At 46.0% G+C, this 23528-nt stretch overlaps 1 protein-coding gene across 1 annotated transcript in view; it reads right to left on the reverse strand.

Moving 5' to 3' along the window:
- LOC148524161 (CCN family member 5-like) overlaps nt 1-23528 on the reverse strand; it is a 56140-nt gene that overhangs the window by 14030 nt on the left and 18582 nt on the right. Inside the window, exon 4 of the mRNA XM_088472215.1 lies at nt 19632-19810. Within this exon, the coding sequence (XP_088328341.1) occupies nt 19632-19810 (179 nt within the window). The remainder of the gene's footprint in view (nt 1-19631; nt 19811-23528) is intronic.

Raw genomic sequence — 23528 nt, forward strand, 5'->3', positions numbered from 1 at the left:
CAGCAGAAACTGAAATTGTTGCAACCTGATATGCCTGAAGGTGGCCCAGAGAGATACCTGGGTCCATTCCACTCACTGCAGAAAGGTCAACTCTCTGGTGGAGATACAAGGCGGAGTCGAGGCAGATAATGTGGACCTGTCAATTGCGAGCTTATTCCGGGAGAGTTAAAGTCTGCAGTGAGAAACCTGAGCTAGGGAAATTTATAGCTCATTATTCAGCAATGAAATGGCGGGCTGTGGTTGTGTTCCTATTTTCTTCCAGAATTCTCATCATCCTTGTTTGGTTCGGGATGTCCTGTTTCTGTTATGGTGGACAGATGATGGAGGGAGAGGTCGATGATGATACCGATGGAATGGAGTTGGGAGAAGGAGCAATACAGTCACAAGGGCGGTATCTGACCAAACCCAGTACAGTAATTGCTAAGAGATCTTTTAGCCTGGAAACTCAGAGACAGTGTGAAGGTTTATCGTCTGAGGAATATTGTATTTGTGAGTTTTGTGGGTCCCTAGTTGATGAGAGATGTACCCAACGGTGCCAACCTAAGTATTATTATTATCCTTTATTTATATGGCGCCACAAGTGTTACGCAGCGCCTTACATAGTACATAAAACTAATAAGTGAACGAAAAAAACAAAAAACAAACAATTAACTTACAGTACAGTGAAGGACATTATATACATTGCTGCAATAGTGATTAAAACACTCACAATAAGCAGCAGGGAGTTGGCAGAGACATGTTAGGTGCCCTTATGAGGAGTAAGGAGTAGAAGAAAGTGTAAGGAGAAGCACATGAGGGAAGAGGTCCCTGCTCATGAGAGCTTACATTCTAAAGGGGAAGGGCAGACAGACAGGCATGACACAGAAGGGGAAGATAGGGAGGAGAGAGTATTATGTGGGTTAGGATGAGAGCTGGAAGGCCTTGATGAAGTAGTGGGTCTTGACAGCCCGTTTGAAGATATGCAGTTAGGTGGAGAGTCTTATAGGGAGAGAGTTCCAAAGGTAGGGAGCAGCATGGGAAAAATCTTGAAGGTGGGAGTGGGAGGAAGTAATCAGTTGGCAAGAGAGGCGGCATGCATTTGTTGATCGAAGTGGACGGGCGGGAGTGTGAAGGGAGAGAAGGTCAGAAATGTATGTGGGGGAGGATTTAGTGAGGGCTTTGTAGGTGAGTGTAAGAACTTTGAATTGTCTTCTGAAGGGGCAGCGGATCCAGTGTAGGACTTGAAGGAGAGGGGAAGCAGATGTAGAATGTCTGGAGAGGAAGATGAGCCGAGCAGCAGCATTGAGGACCGATTGTAGTGGAGAGAGGTAGGAGGCTGGGAGGCCAGCTAGGAGAAGGTTACAGTAGTCCAATATGTAGATAACCAGTGAGTGGATGAGGGTTTTAGTGGCATCCTGGGTGAGGAAGGGTCTAATCCTGGAACTATGTTTTAGGTGGAAGTGGCAGGACTGCGAGAGGTGCTGAATGTGTGGTTTAAAGGAGAGGGAGGTGTCTAGAATAACTCCAAGACAGCGCACTTTGGGGATAGAGGAGATAGTTGTGCCATCAATAGATAAAGAAATTGTGGGAAGTGAGGTAATGGAAAAGGGTGGGAAGATGATCAGCTCAGTCTTAGACATGTTAAGTTTAAAAAAGCGCTGGGACATCCATGAAGAGATAGCAGAGAGACAGTTGGAGATACAGGTAAGAAGCAAGTGGGAGAGGTCAGGCGTGGAAAGGTAAATTTGAGTATCATCAGCATAGAGATGATATTGGAGGTCAAAAGAGTTAATGAGTTCACCTAGAGAGGATGTATATAGGGAGAAAAGGAGAGGTCCAAGAACAGAACCTTGGGGAACTCCTATTGTTAGTGGAAGTGGGGGGGAAGAGGAGTCCTGAGAGGAGACAGAGAAGGACCGATCAGACAAGTAGGAGGACAGCCAGGAGAGGGCAATGCCATGGAAACCAAGAGAGTGAAGGATTTGCAGGAGAATAGGGTGGTCCACAGTGTCAAATGCAGCAGAGAGGTCAAGGAGAATGAGCAGAGAGTAGTGGCCCTTGGATTTGGCAGCAAGGAGGTCATTGCTGACTTTCATGAGGGCAGTTTCAGTGGAGTGGTGAGAACAGAAGCCAGATTGAAATGAGTCAAGGAGGGAGTGGGAAGAAAGAAAGGTGGTAAGGCGGTTGTAAACAATACGCTCAAGGAGTTTGGAAGCAAAAGGGAGGAGAGAGATGGGTCGGTAGTTGGAGAGGTTGTTAGGATTCAGGGTAGGTTTTTTAAGAATGGGGGAGACAAGGGCATATTTGAATGCAGAAGGGACAGTGCCAGATGATAGGGAGAGATTGAGGAGGTGGGCAAGATGGGAACAGGCAGAGGTAGACAGGTAACAGAGGAGATGGGAAGGGATAGGGTCAAGGGGGGAGGTGGAAGGAGGGGAGGACGGATGAGGGCCATGACTTCCTCTCCAGAAACAGGGGAGAAGGATGTCAGAGTTGGTGAGACAGAAGGGGAGGGGTGGTCAGGAAAGGGAGGGGCAGGAGTGCTGAGGGGCTGATGGGATAAGATGTCCTCACATATGGAGTTAATTTTAGATGTAAAGTAGGTGGCAAAGTCAAGGGCAGAGAGTGAGGATGGGAGGCGAGGAGGACAAGGGCAGAGGAGGGAGTTGAAAGTGGCAAAGAGATGCCGGGGGGTTGCAGACTGGGAGGAGATGAGGTTCTTGAAATATGATTGTTTGGAGAGGGACAGGGCAGCACTGTAGGATGGGAGAATAAATTTGAAATGGAGGAAGTCTGCCATAGAGCGCGATTTCCTCCACTGGCGCTCAGCAATTCTTGAACACTTCTGCAGGTATCTGGTGCATTTGGAATACCAGGGTTGTGGTGTGGATCTGTGAGGGTAAGTAGTTATTGCTGGAGCAACAGAGTCAAGAGCAGAAGTAAGGGAGGCATTGTACAAGGAAGTGGCTTGTTCAGGACAAGAGAGAGAAGGGATAGGTGAAAGAAGTGAGTCCAGTAGAGAGGAAGAAGCAACAGTGTCAATAGCCTCAATGTTACGCTTAGTAATGGTAACCTTAGGAGGTAAAGGAGGGGAAGGAGAGAGGGATAAGTTAAAAGAGAGAAGGTGATGGTCAGAGAGGGGTAATGGGGAATTTGAGTAGTCAGAGATATCACAATGGTGAGTAAAGACCAGGTCAAGTGAGTGCCCACTCAAATGGGAGGGTGATGAGGTCCATTGCTCGAGACCAAAGGAAGAGGTGAAGGTAAGGAGTTTAGCGGCAGAGGATTCTGTGGGAAAGTCACATAGTATAATGGAGGGAAGATCTGAGGAGAGAAAGTGAGGGAGCCAGGAAGTGAAGTTATCAAGGAATTTCGAGGAAGAGCCAGGGGGACGGTAAATGACAGCTACTCTGAGGTTTACTGGTTGGAAGAGGTGAATAGCATGAACCTCAAATGTGGGGAATGTAAGGGATGGGTCAGAGGGTATTAGCTGGTAGGAGTAATTGGCGGATAGAAGGACCCCAACACCACCCCCATGGCGATCCCCAGGTCGGGGGGTGTGGGAGAAGGTGAGGCCCCCAGAGGAGAGAGCAGCAGGAGAAGTGGTGTCAGAGGGTGAAATCCAGGTTTCAGTAATGGCTAGGAGATGTAGGGAGTTGGAGATGAATAGGTCATGAGTGGGGACCAGTTTATTACATACTGACCTGGCATTCCAGAGGGCACAGGATAGAGAGATAGCGTTTGTGGGGGAGATGTGAATAAGATTATCCAGGTTGCTGTAATGTGGATGTAAGATTAATTTGGGGGACCGATATGAATAGAGTTTAGTGATGGTGCGGGCACCTGAGCTGGAAAGGGAACCTGTAGGAGGTGTGCAGGGAGGGAGATGTGGATGGCAGTGGGGTGAAGTGACAGGGAGAGGAGAGTAGGAGGAGGGATTAGTGGTGGGGTAGTAGGACAAAAGGGTGGTAGAACAGGATGAAAGTGGAGTAATGGGAGAGGAGGGGAGAGTAGGCAGACAGAGGAGGGGGGAGAAGGGGAAGAGGAGGTGGATGAGATAAGGGGGAAAGGATAAAGGTGGAAGTAGGGGGCTGAACAGAGGCTTAGGTAGAGACTGAGTGAAGGAGGGAGTTGAAGAAAACCTAGTCATGGTGTTAAGTAAACTAGAGGGTTGAAAATTGTAAATATAAATGAAATATGAACGCAAGAGATTTGTAGAAATACAAGTGAAAGGACAATGTTGGTAAATATGTATGCAGATTAACAAGTTTGTTATTGAGTGGATTAAAAGTGGGGATCAAATGTGTGCAGAATTTGAATAATAATGTAAACTGTAAGCAGATAAAGGACGTGAGGCTGGGCAAGAGAGCTAAGATAAAAGAAAGTATTTCCAAGTGGAAAGAGGCAAACTGACATGGGCACAAGTATGCATTAAGATGTATGTAAACCTCAGAAGCCATCATTATTAGTAGCAGTAGAACTGTTGATTTCTTGACGTGACTGCGCAGGGAGTCCAGGTGTAACAGTCTGAATATGTAGACAGCAGTGGTTTGTAGATTGTTGGAATTTATCCTCCTTCTATTTAACCAGTATAACCAGTATTGGGGTGGGTATTGTAAGTATAACCAGTATTGGGGTGGGTATCCTTTAGAGAATTATCATACCATGGTGGGCAAAGTTTTAAACCAAACTGACTGTTGGGTGTGCTCTCACTTGCCTCAGGGACAACATAATGTAGGGTTAATGCCATTCCCATTAAATGTCTCTGAGGTTTTAGAATTGCAACAAGGGAAGACGCTGGATGGAAAATTTCTTATGTCCAAACCACCTCATTTTAAACTCCACCAGTACCAAGTAGATAGATCACTTTTGTGTTTGAACATCACCAACTTCAACCAGGAAGTTGGGAGGTGACTGGGAATAACCAGATGATGACCTTCTCACTAAGAGCTGATAATGAACCTATAAATTTTGAACTTTTACGAACAATTAGATTAAGTGGGAGACACTTCCGGTATCGGTATACACGCAGTGACACCAAAGAAATGGTTGATAGGGTACCAGAAGGGTACTGTGCCAGGGTTATACAACCAGAAACATGTGTTAGTCAGATGGGAGAACCAGAGAAATAATCATTTGCTAGGGAAATGTGTTTAATGATTATGATGCATTCTATTCCTTACGTTCTCCCTGATGATGTGTATTTTATATGTGGAAGGAAAGCATATAAGTGGCTCTCTCCGAGTTCAGAAGGTTTATGTTACCTGGGAAGGGTACTCCCAGAGGTTATGACCCTTACACATGGTGAAATGCTTGGCATTCATAAAAACACACCATCACCATATCTTCACACACAGTATGAACACAGAGACAATAGAAACATACCTGGTGATGTACATAAAGCCACACAGTTGATTAGCGAAACAACTGGCTTTCAAGTTTTAGTAGCATTGGATCCCACCAGGATTGCTCAGGGTACTTTAAATTTTAGATACATCCAAGATCTTGCTAAATTAATAGATAATATCACCGAGATGTATGATGACACGTTTAGGTACATAGGGAAGGAGTTACAGGCCTACAAGAAAGAACTTTGCAACATAGACTAGTATTAAATTATTTAACAGCTGTCACTGGAGGGTACTGTGTGACCTTAGCCACCCAATTTGGTGTAAAGTGTTGCACGTACATCACAAATAATACTAGTGATCCAAAGGAGGTGATAGACCGGAAAATGGACGAAATTCTGCAGCTAAAATGGGGATTTCGGAAGAACCATAATGCTTCAGTGGCTGAAGTAGAGGAAAAGGTAAAAGAGTGATTCTCTTGGTTGAACCTTGTAAAATGGTTCTCCAGTCTAGGAGAGTGGGTGCAGGAAATGGTGGCTAGTGTAGGTAAACTACTGTTCCTCATATTGGTTGTCATGTTAGTAATTGGCAAACCGGATTAAGGGGGGGGGCGACAGGGGGCGGTCATCCCTGGGCCCCCACACACACAGGGGCCCCCACTAGCAGCGGTCACACTACACAGTGACATACACACAGCCACCGGGGGCACTGGGGGCAATGCATAGGACAACTACTGGTGGCACTGAATAGGGGTGGGCTGCTGCTGGGGGCAGTGTATAGGGGGGACTACTTCTGGGGGCAATGCATAAGGGGGACTACTGGGGGCACTATATAAGGAGCACTACATGGGGGGGACCACTACTGGGTCTGGGGGCACTATATAAGGGGCACTACTAAGGGCACTGTATAGGGCAACCACTACTGGGGAGTTATATAAGGGGCACTGCATAGGGGAGACCACTATTGGGTCTGGGGGTACTGTATAGAGGGACCACTACTGGGGCATTATATAAGGGGCACTGCATAGGGGGGGACACTACCGGGCCTGGGGGCACTATATAAGGTGCACTAATGGGGGCGCTGTATAGGGGGACCACTACTGGGGCATTATATAAGGGGCACTGCATAGGGGGGACCACTACTGGGTCTGGGGGCACTATATAAGGGGCACTACTGGGGGCACTGCATAGGGGGACCACTATTGGGGGCACTGCATAAGGGGCATTACTACAGGGGACAGTGGTATAAAGGGGCCCCCACAAGTTTTCTGCCCAGGGGCCCCCGCAAACCTTAATCCGGCCCTGGTAATTGTCTTATGTGTCAGATGTGTTCCTGCTGTGTTGAAGTGTGGAAAATGTAATGCTAAGGTAAACCGAGAGAATGAAATTATGATGGTGGTCAGTAGTAATAATATGCATACTAAGGTAAATGAAGAACTGCATTACAATCCAGAACTAGAATGTACCATCAGATGATGTACAGATTTAGCCATGCATGAAATGTATTATTAAATGTTATTTTAAACATCCTAAATAATGTAAGTCCCTATCCCCTTCAAGACTTCCTTTATAGGTTAGATGCATCCCCACATCTTTCCCATGATCTTCAAAGATCTGAGGTGTGCGTAAGGGTAGTTTTATGTCCTTCCCAGAGACCCATTATTGATGGTTTAATGACCACATTGTTCCATCCCATAATATAACATTAAATAATATTTCATAGTGTAAGACTAAAAATAAACTTTAAGGCCAGAGTGTGATATTGTTTGCTATCAAAGGGTGGACTGTCAAAGTCGGATGATTGGCTGAGACCTAAATTGTAAAAATAATATCTGCATGACGCCATTTCGCATTGTCCATCTGATGCCATCTTGCGGCGCCTACACAATACCGCCGTGTACAGCGCTATATTATGCTTATTAGGGTTGTGCGTCTGCCACTGCCCTACATTAAAAGTCCTTACAATACAATATGTACATTTATTAATACTCATAATATGAACAACCCCGCAAAGTACGTACCATGGTGCACTCCACAAACACATAGATGCACAACGCATACTAGCATCTTTACTTAATATCCCCACACTGACACTTTGCATACTTACACTGAAAGGTTCTCTAGCTTTAAAGTTAATATTAGAGGTTTTATTCGTTATCAATTATGTTGTGAAATGAATGTATTTGATATCTAAGGTTTAGTACATAATAAGCAGACCATGTTTGGTGTCATTCTGAACCACTGTTTATTTGCAGATCTCCGGTTCCATCGGCAAGGAGATAGCAACATGCATCCGCAAGTTATGAATTATGGAGAATTAGGTTATAGAATGTACTTTGTGTGTGTCTATTGATTACTTCTTTGGCGGGAAAACACACACAAAGAGCCGTTGGAGGGCTGAACCACTACTGTACAAATTGACCTATGAACTGTATCGTAACAGAAGAACCAAGAGGAAGAACCAATGGGATTATGCCAACTCGTTTCCATTGTATTGCCTACTCCCTGTAGGGTATATATATTCAAGCGCTCTATTTCCAGTAGTCAGTCATCTAATTCTTTCTTTGACGGAGGCTTCACCTTTGATGCCGGGGAAATCTGGATCCAGAGCGCCTGCGTATGTATCGACTGTACCTTGTGAATGTATAATCTTTTGCGCTAAATTGTATTTAGATCACAACGTTTAACTGAGATGCTTTTAATGTGAATAATAACTTTTTGTGCTTTGGAACCACACTCAAAGTCTGGAAAAGCAATTATTTCTTGTGTGACTTACAACGCTAAATAGCGACATTAGGGTATAAAGATTATTAGGAATTCATAACACGTAAACACTAGCAATGAAAGTGTGCTGCTGACAGCTTTATAAAACCACATGATATCAAGATCGGTGAGTCAATCAGCCCAACCTTTGCTGCAGTAAAGAAATTAATGTTACCCCCTGCAACATTTGGAGATAATAGAGTGTCAAGGTAATCAATGCATTCAATACAGAACTAGATGTAGTCAATTACATTAGGCTTTGTTTTAGGATCTGACACCACTCCTGGCACACACCACACACTACACTGGAACCATCTATTTTATATCTTTCATATAATATACTACTGTGTAGTCGTCAAGTATATGTTAGTTACCACCCCGAATGCTACACTGACATTTTGTGCATGTTAACTTTGCTTTGATGCAGCACAGCTGTCTTTTGGGAAGAGCATAAGTTAGCTTCCTGAAATCTTTATCTCTGTTCAAAATACAACAATCAATGTTATTTCTCAAGCTTGCCGTCTAGGTGTCATCCTTCACTCCGAACTGTACTGTCCTTTTTCGCCCCCAATATGTTTCTGTTACATGCATCTAAGAAATATTTCCAGAATATGTATATATCCCACACAAGACACTGCTGAAACTTTAATTTATACACTCATTATATTCCGCATTGACTATTGCAATAGCCAAAATCTGCGTCTCTCATCCACACATATTACCTGCTCCCATCATGGTTATAGGAAAGCCCTCCCTTGCACAACAACACTCTTAGGGCAAGGATATTATATTCCAGAACCACTCACATACTGTATACTCCAGTCTTTTCTACCCAATTACTTTCCCTCTACACCAGTGGTTCCCAAACTTATTTGAATCACAGCGCCCTAGAGTATCACCATTGTTTCCACGGCATCCCTAAGCCAAAAGTTTGTTACTGAGAAATTCAGAAAAAAATGTAGTGGCGTAGTAAGGTGAAGTAAATTGTGCTTACCTGTCATCCTTAGGGTCAGTTATGTGGTGGTGGACAGGTTTGTGCTTCTGTTTGTCCACAGATTTACATTACATTGACCATAAATAATTTGATTTGGTGCTGGACCACAAACCTAAGGCACTCCTGCAAGTGTCTTTGATTTGGTGCTGGACCACCAACCTGAGGCACCAGGGGCGTAACTAGAACTTTGTGGGCCCCATAGCAAAATTGTGAAGGGCCCCCCACCGACTCAGGTCTACAGCAGTATAGGTATCCTAACCGTTGGGATGCCGATTACATCCCATATGTATTGTATATAATCCATAATATATTTATATATATATATATATATATATATTTCCAGAAAATATTAGGTGGCACTCAGAGTAAATATTCAAAGAATATCACGGAGCCGTTAACGTTTCAATTCAATTAAAGAATTTTTGTCAGGACATAAATAAGCAAACATACACACATTATATATATATATACACACATATGTATAAACATGTATTTATGTATATACACATGTACAGAATATATACATATATTTATATACACACACATACAGTATATATAAATACATTATATGTATAAATACATTATATATATATAAATAAATATATATATAAATACATTATATATATTGTGACACAGTCAGATTAGGAGGTCCCTCTCCTGGGTAGGGGACTCCTTCCTTACACACACACACAACAGCAGGGAAGCAGCACACCAGTCTGGATGCGAGTACAAGCTGGTCGGCGCCAGTCTTTATTGTACAATGTCAGAAATAACACAAAGAAAACATAAACATAAATCTTAGCCCTGTCGGGGCACTAACTTCACAGGTAGTTCCGTCACTACCAGAACCTGGCAGGGCCTAATGCCCTCGCCAGCAACAAAGCACAACACAGTACTTACAGATAGGTTTTCCAAGTGTCTCTGAGCAAACTCCCTGTCTGCTCTCCCAGGTGAGACAATCAGCCCTCAACACACTAGGCTTATATTGGCCACTCTCAGGTGGAAAACCTAACAAGCCTGTTACCAGGCTAAGAGAACCAAAACCTGGAGTGGCCGTGGGTGGAGCCCTCCCTCTCCTCTCACCCACAACCCCCAGGTCCCAAACCGGCTTTTCAAAAAGCTGAAACTCAAGCCTGCTACACTGCAGACTTTCTCCTGGGGATTTTAAACACATAGGACAGGAATCTGGGATAAATGTCCCTGCCACAGACCACTTTACCAGTGATCCTATCACATATCCCCCCCCCTTTGTTTCGACCTATGGGGTGGAACAACTGAAGCCCCCAAACAATGAACGCGTGACAACGCGTCCGCTTTAGACAACAGGCCCCCTGGCCTGTGTTCCACCGAAAATATAAAAGTTTGTAACGCCCACTTTATGGCCAACGCCTCCTTCTCCACTGTGGCACCGGGTAGGCATCGAATTTTGAAACACTGTTCAACTTTCGGAAGTCATTGCAGAAACGCACACTCCCGTCGGGCTTTGGAATGAACACAATGGGACTTGACCATTCACTATGTGATACTTCAATAACCCCTAACTCTAGCATATTTTTAATTTCTTTCGACACCGATGCTCTTGGTGCTTCTGGTAACCTATAGGGCTTTAGATTAACTTTAACCCCTGGGTCAGTGATGATGTCATGTTTAACAACCGAGGTTTTCCCAGGTATGTCAGAGAACAGCACCCTATTTCTGACCAGAAACTCCTTGACCTCTCGTTGTTGAATTGCCGACAGGGTTTTTGCCACTGTCACTTCGGGAACTAAGGGCCCTGGATTTACTGGAGGGACTCGGACGGCCGACAGTACCGTCTATCTTTCCAGGGCTTTAACAGATTTATATGGTATATCTGTTCCGGCTTTCTTTTCCCCGGCTGGTAAACTTTGTAATTGACCTGCCCCACTCTTTCTAAGATTTCGAAGGGCCCTTGCCATTTAGCCAAAAGTTTATTTTCCACAGTGGGAACCAATACTAACACTCTGTCCCCAGGAGCAAAGCTACGTAACCGAGCATTGCGGTTGTATACCCTCTGCTGTGCCTGTTGAGCCTGTTCCAGGTGCTCTCTCACTATCTGCACCTCTATAATAGGCAACGGAACTAGTGGACCCTTAAAATGTGGTCGGGGAGCATGATACTGACACTCAGGGCAGGATGCGCAAAAGTCAGATACCTCTTTATAAAGCCCGGGCCAGAAAAACCTCTGCATTATTTGCTCAGTGGTTTTCTCTACCCCTAGATGGCCTGCTGTTATATGCCCATGGGCCAGATCCAACACTGTTCTTCTGTAGGCTTTGGGAACTATTAGTTGTTCCACAATATCTTCCCCCTTCTTAGTCACCTGATATAACAAATCCTGACACATGGCCATGTGGGGATAGGACAAAGGACTATCAGGGTCTACGGGTTTACCATCAACTACTTTTACATTCTCCCTGGCTTTTACCAAAGTAGGGTCATTCAACTGCTCCACGGCAAAGACCTCTCTTCTGACCTCTAAATCAGGCAGACGATCCACTGGCCCAACCACACTTCCCACCTCAATGGGAGGCACATCAGTTGGCGGGCCACCATCACGCTCCGCATTCTCTAGTTCGCCAACCATAGTAGAAAAAGGGAATAACTCTGACTCAGAAGAAACTCCCTCCTCCACTACACCGACAACCTTCTCAAATGGATCGGGGTTGTTCACCTCTGGAACAAAACGGCTTTCCCACAACTTCCAGAAGTGAGCAAAGTCTCTCCCCAATATTGCATCGTACACCAGACCAGGCACCAAACTCACAGAAACTATAGCAGAGCCACATGGTGTCTCGATGTTCACCTCGGCAGTAACATAATATCGATTATCCCCATGTATGCAGGTCACATCAACAGTTTTCCCCTTATGCCTCAAGGGGTTCACCAGCTCAGCTTTTATAAGTGTCACCAAGCTACCAGAGTCTAACAGTGCCTCTACTCGGTTGCCATCTACAGTGAGTACACACATGTGCTTATCAGTCTCAGCCTGCCGGTCAGCCATACAGGCTGTCTGTGCAAAGAAAGACCCCCTGCGGTAGACATGAGCAGTATCACATTGCATAGGTTCAGTTGTAAGTGAACAATTAGCAGAAATATGGCCGAAGTCACCACACCGGAAACACTGAATCATATTAATGTCTAGTCGTTTACAGGGCAAGAACCTTCCTGGCCTGGCAGGCCTGTCTCCAGGTTCTACACCCTCAGTCTTAGGTACATCCCACCGCCCAGCACCCTTCTCCCCTGGAACAGTCTTACCAGTGTCTGTGGGAGTTCGCCGGTGCGCCATCGGGGCTCGGTGGGGCATACTCATCAACTCCTCAGCCGCCACGTACCTCTCCACCAGCTCGACCAACTGGTCTGCGGACTTAGGGTCTGCATGGCTCACCCACTTGCGCAGAGTCACAGATAATGATCGCAGGTACCGGTCCATCACGACCCTTTCCACGATCTGTGGTCCCATCAGCGTCTCGGGCTGTAGCCATTTTGAGGACAGATGGATGAGGTCATGCATCTGTGAACGTGGAGGCTTGTCCATATGGAACTCCCAGCGGTGGACCCGTTGGGCATGAACAAAGGTGGTGACTCCCAAGCGAGTTAGGATCTCCTGTTTTAGTTTTTTATAGTCCTTGGCATCAGCTAGGCATAAGTCGAAATATGCTTTTTGTGGCTCCCCAGACAGAAAAGGTGCCACCAGACTTGCCCACTGCTCCTTGGGCCAACTCTCCCTTTCGGCCGTTCTTTCAAATGCGGCGAGATAGGCCTCCACATCATCGCCCGAAGTCATCTTTTGGAGGAAGTGACTGGCTCGTACGGAGTGAGTGGTGGTGGGAGGACCAGTAGCAACATCTCTGGGCCGGGCGACCAGGTGCTGTAACACCTCTTTTATGGCCTGGCAGGTTTCCTCGATGGCGACCTGTTGTTGCCTCTGGGCTGTCTCCAAGGCCAACAGTTGCACCCTGGTGGATTCCTGCTGAGCCCAGGTAGATTCCTGCTGAAGTTTGTTCGTCTCCTGCTGAGCTCTGGTAGATTCCTGCTGAGCTGTTGTAGATTGGAGCAAGGCCTTAATAATGTCCTCCATTTTGTCCTAGGGTGTAGGTTGGAAGCTGAACCTTGCCTCTCTGAGCATTGGCTGACGCCTCCTCTATGGGACTCCAAGGACACAGTGTTATTTCCACACTCACAAATTGTGTGTGTGTCCCTTTAATTTTTAAATGGAAAGTTTTCCTCTTGCTGCAACTTCAGTGTGTGTGGGTGCCCACATTCTCCACCATATTGTGACACAGTCAGATTAGGAGGTCCCTCTCCTGGGTAGGGGACTCCTTCCTTACACACACACACAACAGCAGGGAAGCAGCACACCAGTCTGGATGCGAGTACAAGCTGGTCGGCGCCAGTCTTTATTGTACAATGTCAGAAATAACACAAAGAAAACATAAACATAAATCCTAGCCCTGTCGGGGCACTAACTTCACAGGTAGTTCCCTCACTACCAGAACCTGGCAGGGCCTAATGCCCTCGCCAGCAACAAAGCACAACACAGTACTTACAGATAGGTTTTCCAAGTGTCTCTGAGCAAACTCCCTGTCTGCTCTCCCAGGTGAGACAATCAGCCCTCAACACACTAGGCTTATATTGGCCACTCTCAGGTGGAAAACCTAACAAGCCTGTTACCAGGCTAAGAGAACCAAAACCTGGAGTGGCCGTGGGTGGAGCCCTCCCTCTCCTCTCACCCACAACCCCCAGGTCCCAAACCGGCTTTTCAAAAGCCGAAACTCAAGCCTGCTACACTGCAGACTTTCTCCTGGGGATTTTAAACACATAGGACAGGAATCTGGGATAAATGTCCCTGCCACAGACCACTTTACCAGTGATCCTATCACATATCCCCCCCTTTGTTTTGACCTATGGGGCGGAACAACTGAAGCCCCCAAACAATGAACGCGTGACAACGCGTCCGCTTTAGACAACAGTCCCCCTGGCCTGTGTTCCACCGAAAATGTAAAAGTTTGTAATGCCCACTTTATGGCCAACGCCTCCTTCTCCACTGTGGCACCGGGTAGGCATCGAATTTTGAAACACTGTTCAACTTTCGGAAGTCATTGCAGAAACGCACACTCCCGTCGGGCTTTGGAATGAACACAATGGGACTTGACCATTCACTATGTGATACTTCAATAACCCCTAACTCTAGCATATTTTTAATTTCTTTCGACACCGATGCTCTTGGTGCTTCTGGTAACCTATAGGGCTTTAGATTAACTTTAACCCCTGGGTCAGTGATGATGTCATGTTTAACGACCGAGGTTTTCCCAGGTATGTCAGAGAACAGCACCCTATTTCTGACCAGAAACTCCTTGACCTCTCGTTGTTGAATTGCCGACAGGGTTTTTGCCACTGTCACTTCGGGAACTAAGGGCCCTGGATTTACTGGAGGGACTCGGACGGCCGACAGTACCGTTCTATCTTTCCAGGGCTTTAACAGATTTATATGGTATATCTGTTCCGGCTTTCTTTTCCCCGGCTGGTAAACTTTGTAATTGACCTGCCCCACTCTTTCTAAGATTTCAAAGGGCCCTTGCCATTTAGCCAAAAGTTTATTTTCCACAGTGGGAACCAATACTAACACTCTGTCCCCAGGAGCAAAGCTACGTAACCGAGCATTGCGGTTGTATACCCTCTGCTGTGCCTGTTGAGCCTGTTCCAGGTGCTCTCTCACTATCTGCACCTCTATAATAGGCAACGGAACTAGTGGACCCTTAAAATGTGGTCGGGGAGCATGATACTGACACTCAGGGCAGGATGCGCAAAAGTCAGATACCTCTTTATAAAGCCCGGGCCAGAAAAACCTCTGCATTATTCGCTCAGTGGTTTTCTCTACCCCTAGATGGCCTGCCGTTATATGCCCATGGGCCAGATCCAACACTGTTCTTCTGTAGGCTTTGGGAACTATTAGTTGTTCCACAATATCTTCCCCCTTCTTAGTCACCTGATATAACAAATCCTGACACATGGCCATGTGGGGATAGGACAAAGGACTATCAGGGTCTACGGGTTTACCATCAACTACTTTTACATTCTCCCTGGCTTTTACCAAAGTAGGGTCATTCAACTGCTCCACGGCAAAGACCTCTCTTCTGACCTCTAAATCAGGCAGACGATCCACTGGCCCAACCACACTTCCCACCTCAATGGGAGGCACATCAGTTGGCGGGCCACCATCACGCTCCGCATTCTCTAGTTCGCCAACCATAGTAGAAAAAGGGAATAACTCTGACTCAGAAGAAACTCCCTCCTCCACTACACCGACAACCTTCTCAAATGGATCGGGGTTGTTCACCTCTGGAACAAAACGGCTTTCCCACAACTTCCAGAAGTGAGCAAAGTCTCTCCCCAATATTGCATCGTACACCAGACCAGGCACCAAACTCACAGAAACTATAGCAGAGCCACATGGTGTCTCGATGTTCACCTCGGCAGTAACATAATATCGATTATCCCCATGTATGCAGGTCACATCAACAGTTTTCCCCTTATGCCTCAAGGGGTTCACCAGCTCAGCTTTTATAAGTGTCACCAAGCTACCAGAGTCTAACAGTGCCTCTACTCGGTTGCCATCTACAGTGAGTACACACATGTGCTTATCAGTCTCAGCCTGCCGGTCAGCCATACAGGCTGTCTGTGCAAAGAAAGACCCCCTGCGGTAGACATGAGCAGTATCACATTGCATAGGTTCAGTTGTAAGTGAACAATTAGCAGAAATATGGCCGAAGTCACCACACCGGAAACACTGAATCATATTAATGTCTAGTCGTTTACAGGGCAAGAACCTTCCTGGCCTGGCAGGCCTGTCTCCAGGTTCTACACCCTCAGTCTTAGGTACATCCCACCGCCCAGCACCCTTCTCCCCTGGAACAGTCTTACCAGTGTCTGTGGGAGTTCGCCGGTGCGCCATCGGGGCTCGGTGGGGCATACTCATCAACTCCTCAGCCGCCACGTACCTCTCCACCAGCTCGACCAACTGGTCTGCGGACTTAGGGTCTGCATGGCTCACCCACTTGCGCAGAGTCACAGATAATGATCGCAGGTACCGGTCCATCACGACCCTTTCCACGATCTGTGGTCCCGTCAGCGTCTCGGGCTGTAGCTATTTTGAGGACAGATGGACGAGGTCATGCATCTGTGAACGTGGAGGCTTGTCCATATGGAACTCCCAGCGGTGGACCCGTTGGGCATGAACAAAGGTGGTGACTCCCAAGCGAGTTAGGATCTCCTGTTTTAGTTTTTTATAGTCCTTGGCATCAGCCAGGCATAAGTCGAAATATGCTTTTTGTGGCTCCCCAGACAGAAAAGGTGCCACCAGACTTGCCCACTGCTCCTTGGGCCAACTCTCCCTTTCGGCCGTTCTTTCAAATGCGGCGAGATAGGCCTCCACATCATCGCCCGAAGTCATCTTTTGGAGGAAGTGACTGGCTCGTACGGAGTGAGTGGTGGTGGGAGGACCAGTAGCAACATCTCTGGGCCGGGCGACCAGGTGCTGTAACACCTCTTTTATGGCCTGGCAGGTTTCCTCGATGGCGACCTGTTGTTGCCTCTGGGCTGTCTCCAAAGCCAACAGTTGCACCCTGGTGGATTCCTGCTGAAGTTTGTTCGTCTCCTGCTGAGCTCTGGTAGATTCCTGCTGAGCTGTTGTAGATTGGAGCAAGGCCTTAATAATGTCCTCCATTTTGTCCTAGGGTGTAGGTTGGAAGCTGAACCTTGCCTCTCTGAGCATTGGCTGACGCCTCCTCTATGGGACTCCAAGGACACAGTGTTATTTCCACACTCACAAATTGGGTGTCTGTCCCTTTAATTTTTAAATGGAAAGTTTTCCTCTTGCTGCAACTTCAGTGTGTGTGGGTGCCCGCATTCTCCACCATATTGTGACACAGTCAGATTAGGAGGTCCCTCTCCTGGGTAGGGGACTCCTTCCTTACACACACACACAGCAGCAGGGAAGCAGCACACCAGTCTGGATGCGAGTACAAGCTGGTCGGCGCCAGTCTTTATTGTACAATGTCAGAAATAACACAAAGAAAACATAAACATAAATCCTAGCCCTGTCGGGGCACTAACTTCACAGGTAGTTCCCTCACTACCAGAACCTGGCAGGGCCTAATGCCCTCGCCAGCAACAAAGCACAACACAGTACTTACAGATAGGTTTTCCAAGTGTCTCTGAGCAAACTCCCTGTCTGCTCTCCCAGGTGAGACAATCAGCCCTCAACACACTAGGCTTATATTGGCCACTCTCAGGTGGAAAACCTAACAAGCCTGTTACCAGGCTAAGAGAACCAAAACCTGGAGTGGCTGTGGGTGGAGCCCTCCCTCTCCTCTCACCCACAACCCCCAGGTCCCAAACCGGCTTTTCATAAAGCCGAAACTCAAGCCTGCTACACTGCAGACTCTCTCCTGGGGATTTTAAACACATAGGACAGGAATCTGGGATAAATGTCCCTGCCACAGACCACTTTACCAGTGATCCTATCACAATATATATATATATATAAATACAATATATATATATATATATATATACATACACACACACATTATATATATATATATATATATGTATACATATATACTCATTATATATATGTATATATATATATATATACACACACGCTTTATATATATATATATATATATATATATATATACACACACTTTGTATATATATATATATATATATATATATACATATATATATATATTAGGGATGTGCAGGCTCGGATAGGTTCGAGTTTGCACGTGGAGTTCGGATTTTTCCCTCCAAAAAAACGGAACTCAGAAAGAGGCAAAACGTCATCTTACATGGACGAACATCATCATTCCTGGACAAAAGTCCAGGAATGATGATGTTCGTCCATGTAAGATGACGTTTTGCCTCTTTCTGAGTTCCGTTTTTTTGGAGGGAAAAATCCGAACTCCACGTGCAAACTCGAACCTATCCGAGCCTGCACATCCCTAATATATATACACACACACTTTATATATATACATATATATATATATTTATATATATACACACATTATATATATATATATATATATATATACACACACACACACACATTATATATATACACACACACATATAATGTATTTATATATCTATATGTGTATATTTTACTCACTCCTTGGTGGGTCCGGGTGTGCAGAGGGAGGGGTAGCCCTGAGTGGTCGTGGCAGGCCAGGCAGAGTGCAGCACTGGTGGGTCCAGGTGGGGCGGCAGGTAGGGTGCAGGAACAGCTGGGGGTCCTCTCTCTGTCTGTGGACCAGCAGGGACTGAATTGTGGCCTGGCAGCTAATCAGCTCACTGCCGGATGGAGCTCCATACGCCTGTATAGCTGGAGTATCGGGCCGGCCCTGCTGTCGCCGGAAGTCCCCTATCCCCCATCTGCCGAGGTGAGTCAGTAGACTCTTAAGTCCAGGGGAGGAACCTGTCCCATGGGGAACCAGCCGGGGCTCCCTCTATCCCGCCGACCCTCTCTTTAAGCCCGGGGAGGGAGGTCCAACAGTATCCTCATTCCCCCCCCGATCACCAGTAGCCGACTTTTGGGCTCCGAGGGGAACAGACCCAGCCTCCCGCCCACTGGCCTTTTCTTTAAGCCCGGGGAGGGGCCAAGTATTTGTGGGTAACCCTCCCCCACTCCCACCCCGGCACGGCCGCCCGCTCTACCGCCGCAGAGCTTTAATAAACAGTGGAGGGGTAGAAAGGCTGCAGGGTGCAGGGAGTTGCTTGCTGGGCCGGTGGGCCCCCTAAGCCGCCGGGCCCCATAGCGAGTGCACCCCTTGCACCCTCCATAGTTACGCCACTGTGAGACACCCCTGCAAGTGTCCCGAGGCATCCCGGGGTGCCGCGCCACACAGTTCGGGAACCACTGCTCTACACAGTTAACATATAACTTTACACATGTTCTCTGTCTACGCTTACACATCCCACTGACCCAAGGCCAATATTACTGCGTGACTTGATCATGTAGCCCACCAAGAACCTTTGCAATCTGGCTGGGCCATTTGCAATATGTAACACATACCCTCATGTATCAAATCACTATTTCCCTATAGTTTGTAAGCTTGCTAGCAGGGTCCTATTTCCTCTGTCTGTCTGTTACTACCCAGTCTCATATTATTACTGTTTAGTTCCGAATTGTAAAGCACAACAGAAAATGCTAGTGCTGTATAAATAACTGTTAATAAATAAATGTCGTTCCTAGGTCTCTTCAAATTAATTTAAACCTCTTTTTGTATGTCATTGTTATACTCTCATAATAAAAATAGTTTTTGACTTTTGTTACTAGCAGATGTCTCTGTTCAGAACATTTTAATGTACAACCAGTGACAATATTGCTTCAGTAATTTTTGAATGAACAATTTTGAAGTCTGAGTAATAATGTGTAATGTATAATGGCGCCTGCAAATCAATGTTCATAAATTCAATTAAATTAATTCTCATATTCTGCACTCAGCAATAATTGGTACTTACTGTGCTGGCTGATCTGCCTCTACAAGGTCTCACCATACACAGGCGACTTTGGCGCTCCAGTCTACAGTATTGGTTCTGGTTAGTCACTCTTGAGGAGACTCCCATACCACAGTGTGCAGAACATTCACCCCATTCTGTGCTCCACTCGGGACAGCTGAATAGTGCACTGTGAGGCAGTCCTTCCATAATGAAATAAAAATGATTACTCGTAGTTTTATACAGGAGAATCTACACCTCTTAAGAAATATATTGCTTGTCCCAATAGCAAGAAAATGTGTGTGTGTGTGCTATATATATATATATATATATATATATATATGTATTTATATATATATATGTATATATATATATATATATATATATAAATATATACATATATATATATATATATAAATATATATATATATATATATATATATATATATACAGTGGTAGAATGAAGCTAGGTAGTGTTGGTGAGCCCTGAATGGGGACTAGAGGTTGTTTCGTATTATCTGTTGCTGTATGCTGGCCTTTTAAAACATCATTTTGTTTGTTTTTCCCCAGACAAGCTGACCATTTTCTTCTTCAGGGTCCATAGGGATCCACAGGGATACCATGGTGGTAATGTGGTTGGAGTGATCCAGGCACCAAACAGTTAAGTTTTCAGCTCCCCGGATGCCCTAAGTCCTCCTCCACATATACCCCGCCCCTGGCCACAGTCATTCAGTTGTTCGTTTGGTGCGGAAGGATTCAGACGGACCTTTTTAACAGGGGAACTGCTCAGGCAGTCCCAAGCTTTAATTTATGTTTTATTTTATTTCTATGTCATAGAGTTAGCAGTGCTGGGCATACTAAGATGCCTGCACTGCAACTCCGTCTACCTCCGCCGGCCGCAACACCAGTAACATCTCTGGTGATTTCGGCGGGTCACGGCAGAGCTTGCTAGCGGCGACGCCGGTGCCCGGACTGCAACCGGACGCACAGAGATTTCGGGTAAGGCAATTCCTTGCTTACGGCGAATCACACGCAGCAGTCTTTGCTTCTGGCGCTGGAGACGCACCGAAAGCTGCTGCAGTGTGGGCCCGGGGCCGTCAGCTCCCTCACTAGACCACCGGAGCCTTATTGTCTGACACTGGGGATTGGCGGTAGGTGCTTCTGATGCCATGAGGCCAGTGTACCCGACCGGTTGACGCAGCTTAGGGGAGGTAGGCTCTCCCCAGGCAGCTCCTCCCCCGACCCAGATCAATTTAAGATTTTCCCGCATCTGGGTCACTCCTCCTACCCTCCTCGTGCATATGAGATGCTCACAGCCCACTATCAGTGCTCTGCTGAAGCGGTTTTGGCTCAGGAGGTTTTGGATCAGTCTCACTGTATACCTCTCCCCTGGGTCAGGTATACAGTGCTCTATATCCTTCCAAGATTTGAGTAGTTGATTCAGGGTCCATTGCAACTGAATTACATATGCATTGTATGTGACTTTTTTGCTAGCTGCTGTGTTGATACTGCGTTATATTTCTGACCGTCAGTTATAACCATCATTGTTGTTTGTTTGTTTTTTTCTCCTCATCCCTCTGTTACAGGTGGGTGGAAGTTTCCTTTGTACTTCACATTTACTAGTTATTTGTGAAGGCTGTCACATTGCATTGTTACCTTTTTAATTGATATGTCAAAAGGTTAAAGGAAACAGGAGGTGGAGGCCCCTGGGCTGGTTTCATGTAAATCCTGTTTGGCGGGTTTAAACCTCAGGACTTTATACAGGATGGTTTGTGTGCTGTCTGTTATGAAGAACCACCTCACCAGTCCAGTCTACCAGCCCCTGTAGAGGAGCCATCTTGGGTGTCCTCCTTGTCTTAGGTGATGAAGAAGCTAGTGACTACTCCCACACAGCCTACTTTAATGGGATACCCACAGCAGTTTCAGCATCCTATGTTTGCTCCCACTATACATCCTTTCTGGGTGGAGGTTTATGCCGACTCAAGTCAGAATATGGCTCAATCGGCTGATGCAAACAGACCGATAGTTACTAAGGCACCTAAACGGGCGTGATCATTTTATCAGCTGCTCAGCATGTAGATTCAGATGCATCATCGGAGGAATCAGATGATGCACCAGGTTCTACAGTGAATGTCCCTTCTTTGGTGAGGGCGGTCAAATCAATCCTAAATATACAGGATGATGAGCTGGCTCCTAAACAAAAGGCCCAAGTGTTTAAACACCAGAAGGTAGTAAAAGCTTTGTTTCCTAAATCTGAGCAGCTCACTGAATTTATGGAAGAGGCATGGAGTAACCTGGATAAATGGTTCCATGTTACGAAAAGATTAGCATGTTTGTATCCTTTTGCAGCTAATGAATGTACTAAGTGGAATGTACTAAGTGGAAAATCTGCAGGTCTGCCATCAACAGCTACTAGTCTAGGCAGTCTTATTTTCAGTCCTTTCATCCTCAGGGACAAGCAAAAGGACAGTCTTCATCCATTTTTGCACAACTCCTCCACTGGAGCCTATCATCCCTGCTGCAGGCAGGGATGATAATCCTGGTTCCTGTGGTTCAACATGGACAGGGTTATTATTCCAATCTATTTTTGGTTCAGAAACCAAATGGGTCTCGTCGACCTATTCTAAATCTGAAAACCCTGAACAAGTTTATCTGTGTACCCAAGTTCCGTATGGAGACTCTCTGATCAATTATTTTGGCAATGAAACCTGGGGATTTTATGGCTTTCCTGGACATTCAGGATGTGTACCTGCATGTGTCTATTACGCCATCCCACCAACAATTTCTACGGTTTGCTGTCCTGCAACAACATTACCAATTTCAGGCACTGCCCTTTGGTCTATCAACGGCCTCTTGGGTCTTCACCAAAAAAATGGCAGTGATGATGGCCTACATCAGGCACCAAGGAATCAGAAAACTGCCATACCTGGATGACCTTCTGATATTGACACAATCTCCGGCTGTTCTATTATTATTATTATCCTTTATTTATATGGCACCACAAGTGTTCCGCAGTGCCTTACATAGTACATAGAACTAATAAGTGAACAAGAAACAAGTAACTAACAGTACATTACAGTGCAGGACAAGGACACGATTTATATACATTGCTGCAATAGCGATTAAACACTCACAATAAGCAGTCACGTGTTAGGTGCCCTTATGGGGAGTAAAGAGTTGAAGAAAATGTAAAGAGAAGCACATGAGGGAAGAGGTCCCTGCTCGTGAGAGCTTACATTCTAAAGGAATGTACAACACCATCTTCAACTGACCATTGTTGCCTACAGACGCACGGCTGGATAATCAATGAGAAGAAATCTTCTTTGTCTCCAAATCAGCAAATGGTGCACCTGGGGGCATTTCTGGATTTTCAGACACAAAGGGTGTTTCTGCTAGAGGACAAGATTGCAGCCCTATCATTGCGAGTACGCAAATTGCTACACAATCGAAGAGTTTCCATTCTATCAGCAATGCAGGTCTTGGGGCGATAGTATCCTCTTTTGACATGGTGGAATATGCTCAGTTCCACTCCAGGCCTCTGCAGCAATTGATTTTTACCCATGGGAACAGACGGTATTATCTAATACAGTCCCAGAGGATCCTTCTCACTCCAGAGGTTTGCCTCTCTCTTTCGTGGTGGTGGCTACAAAATGATCATCTAGACAAAGGTCGCCCATTCTGGATTCCACATTTGGTGGACCTCACCATGGACGCCAGTTTTCATGGATGGGGGCGGTCATCACCTTTCAGGGAAGGTGGACAAATCAGGAAAGTCATCTGCCAATAAACATTATGGAGCTTCGTGCACTTATCATGGCACAGGACTTGCTCCAGTCCCACAACGCAACCACAGTAGCCTATCTCAATCATCAAGAGGCACGCAAAGTGACACAGCCATGAGGGAAGTGACAAATGTTCTGA

The sequence above is a fragment of the Taudactylus pleione genome, unplaced genomic scaffold (genome assembly GCF_031769625.1).
Source record: "Taudactylus pleione unplaced genomic scaffold, aTauple2 ptg000121l, whole genome shotgun sequence".
NCBI classification, from domain to species: domain Eukaryota; kingdom Metazoa; phylum Chordata; class Amphibia; order Anura; family Myobatrachidae; genus Taudactylus; species Taudactylus pleione.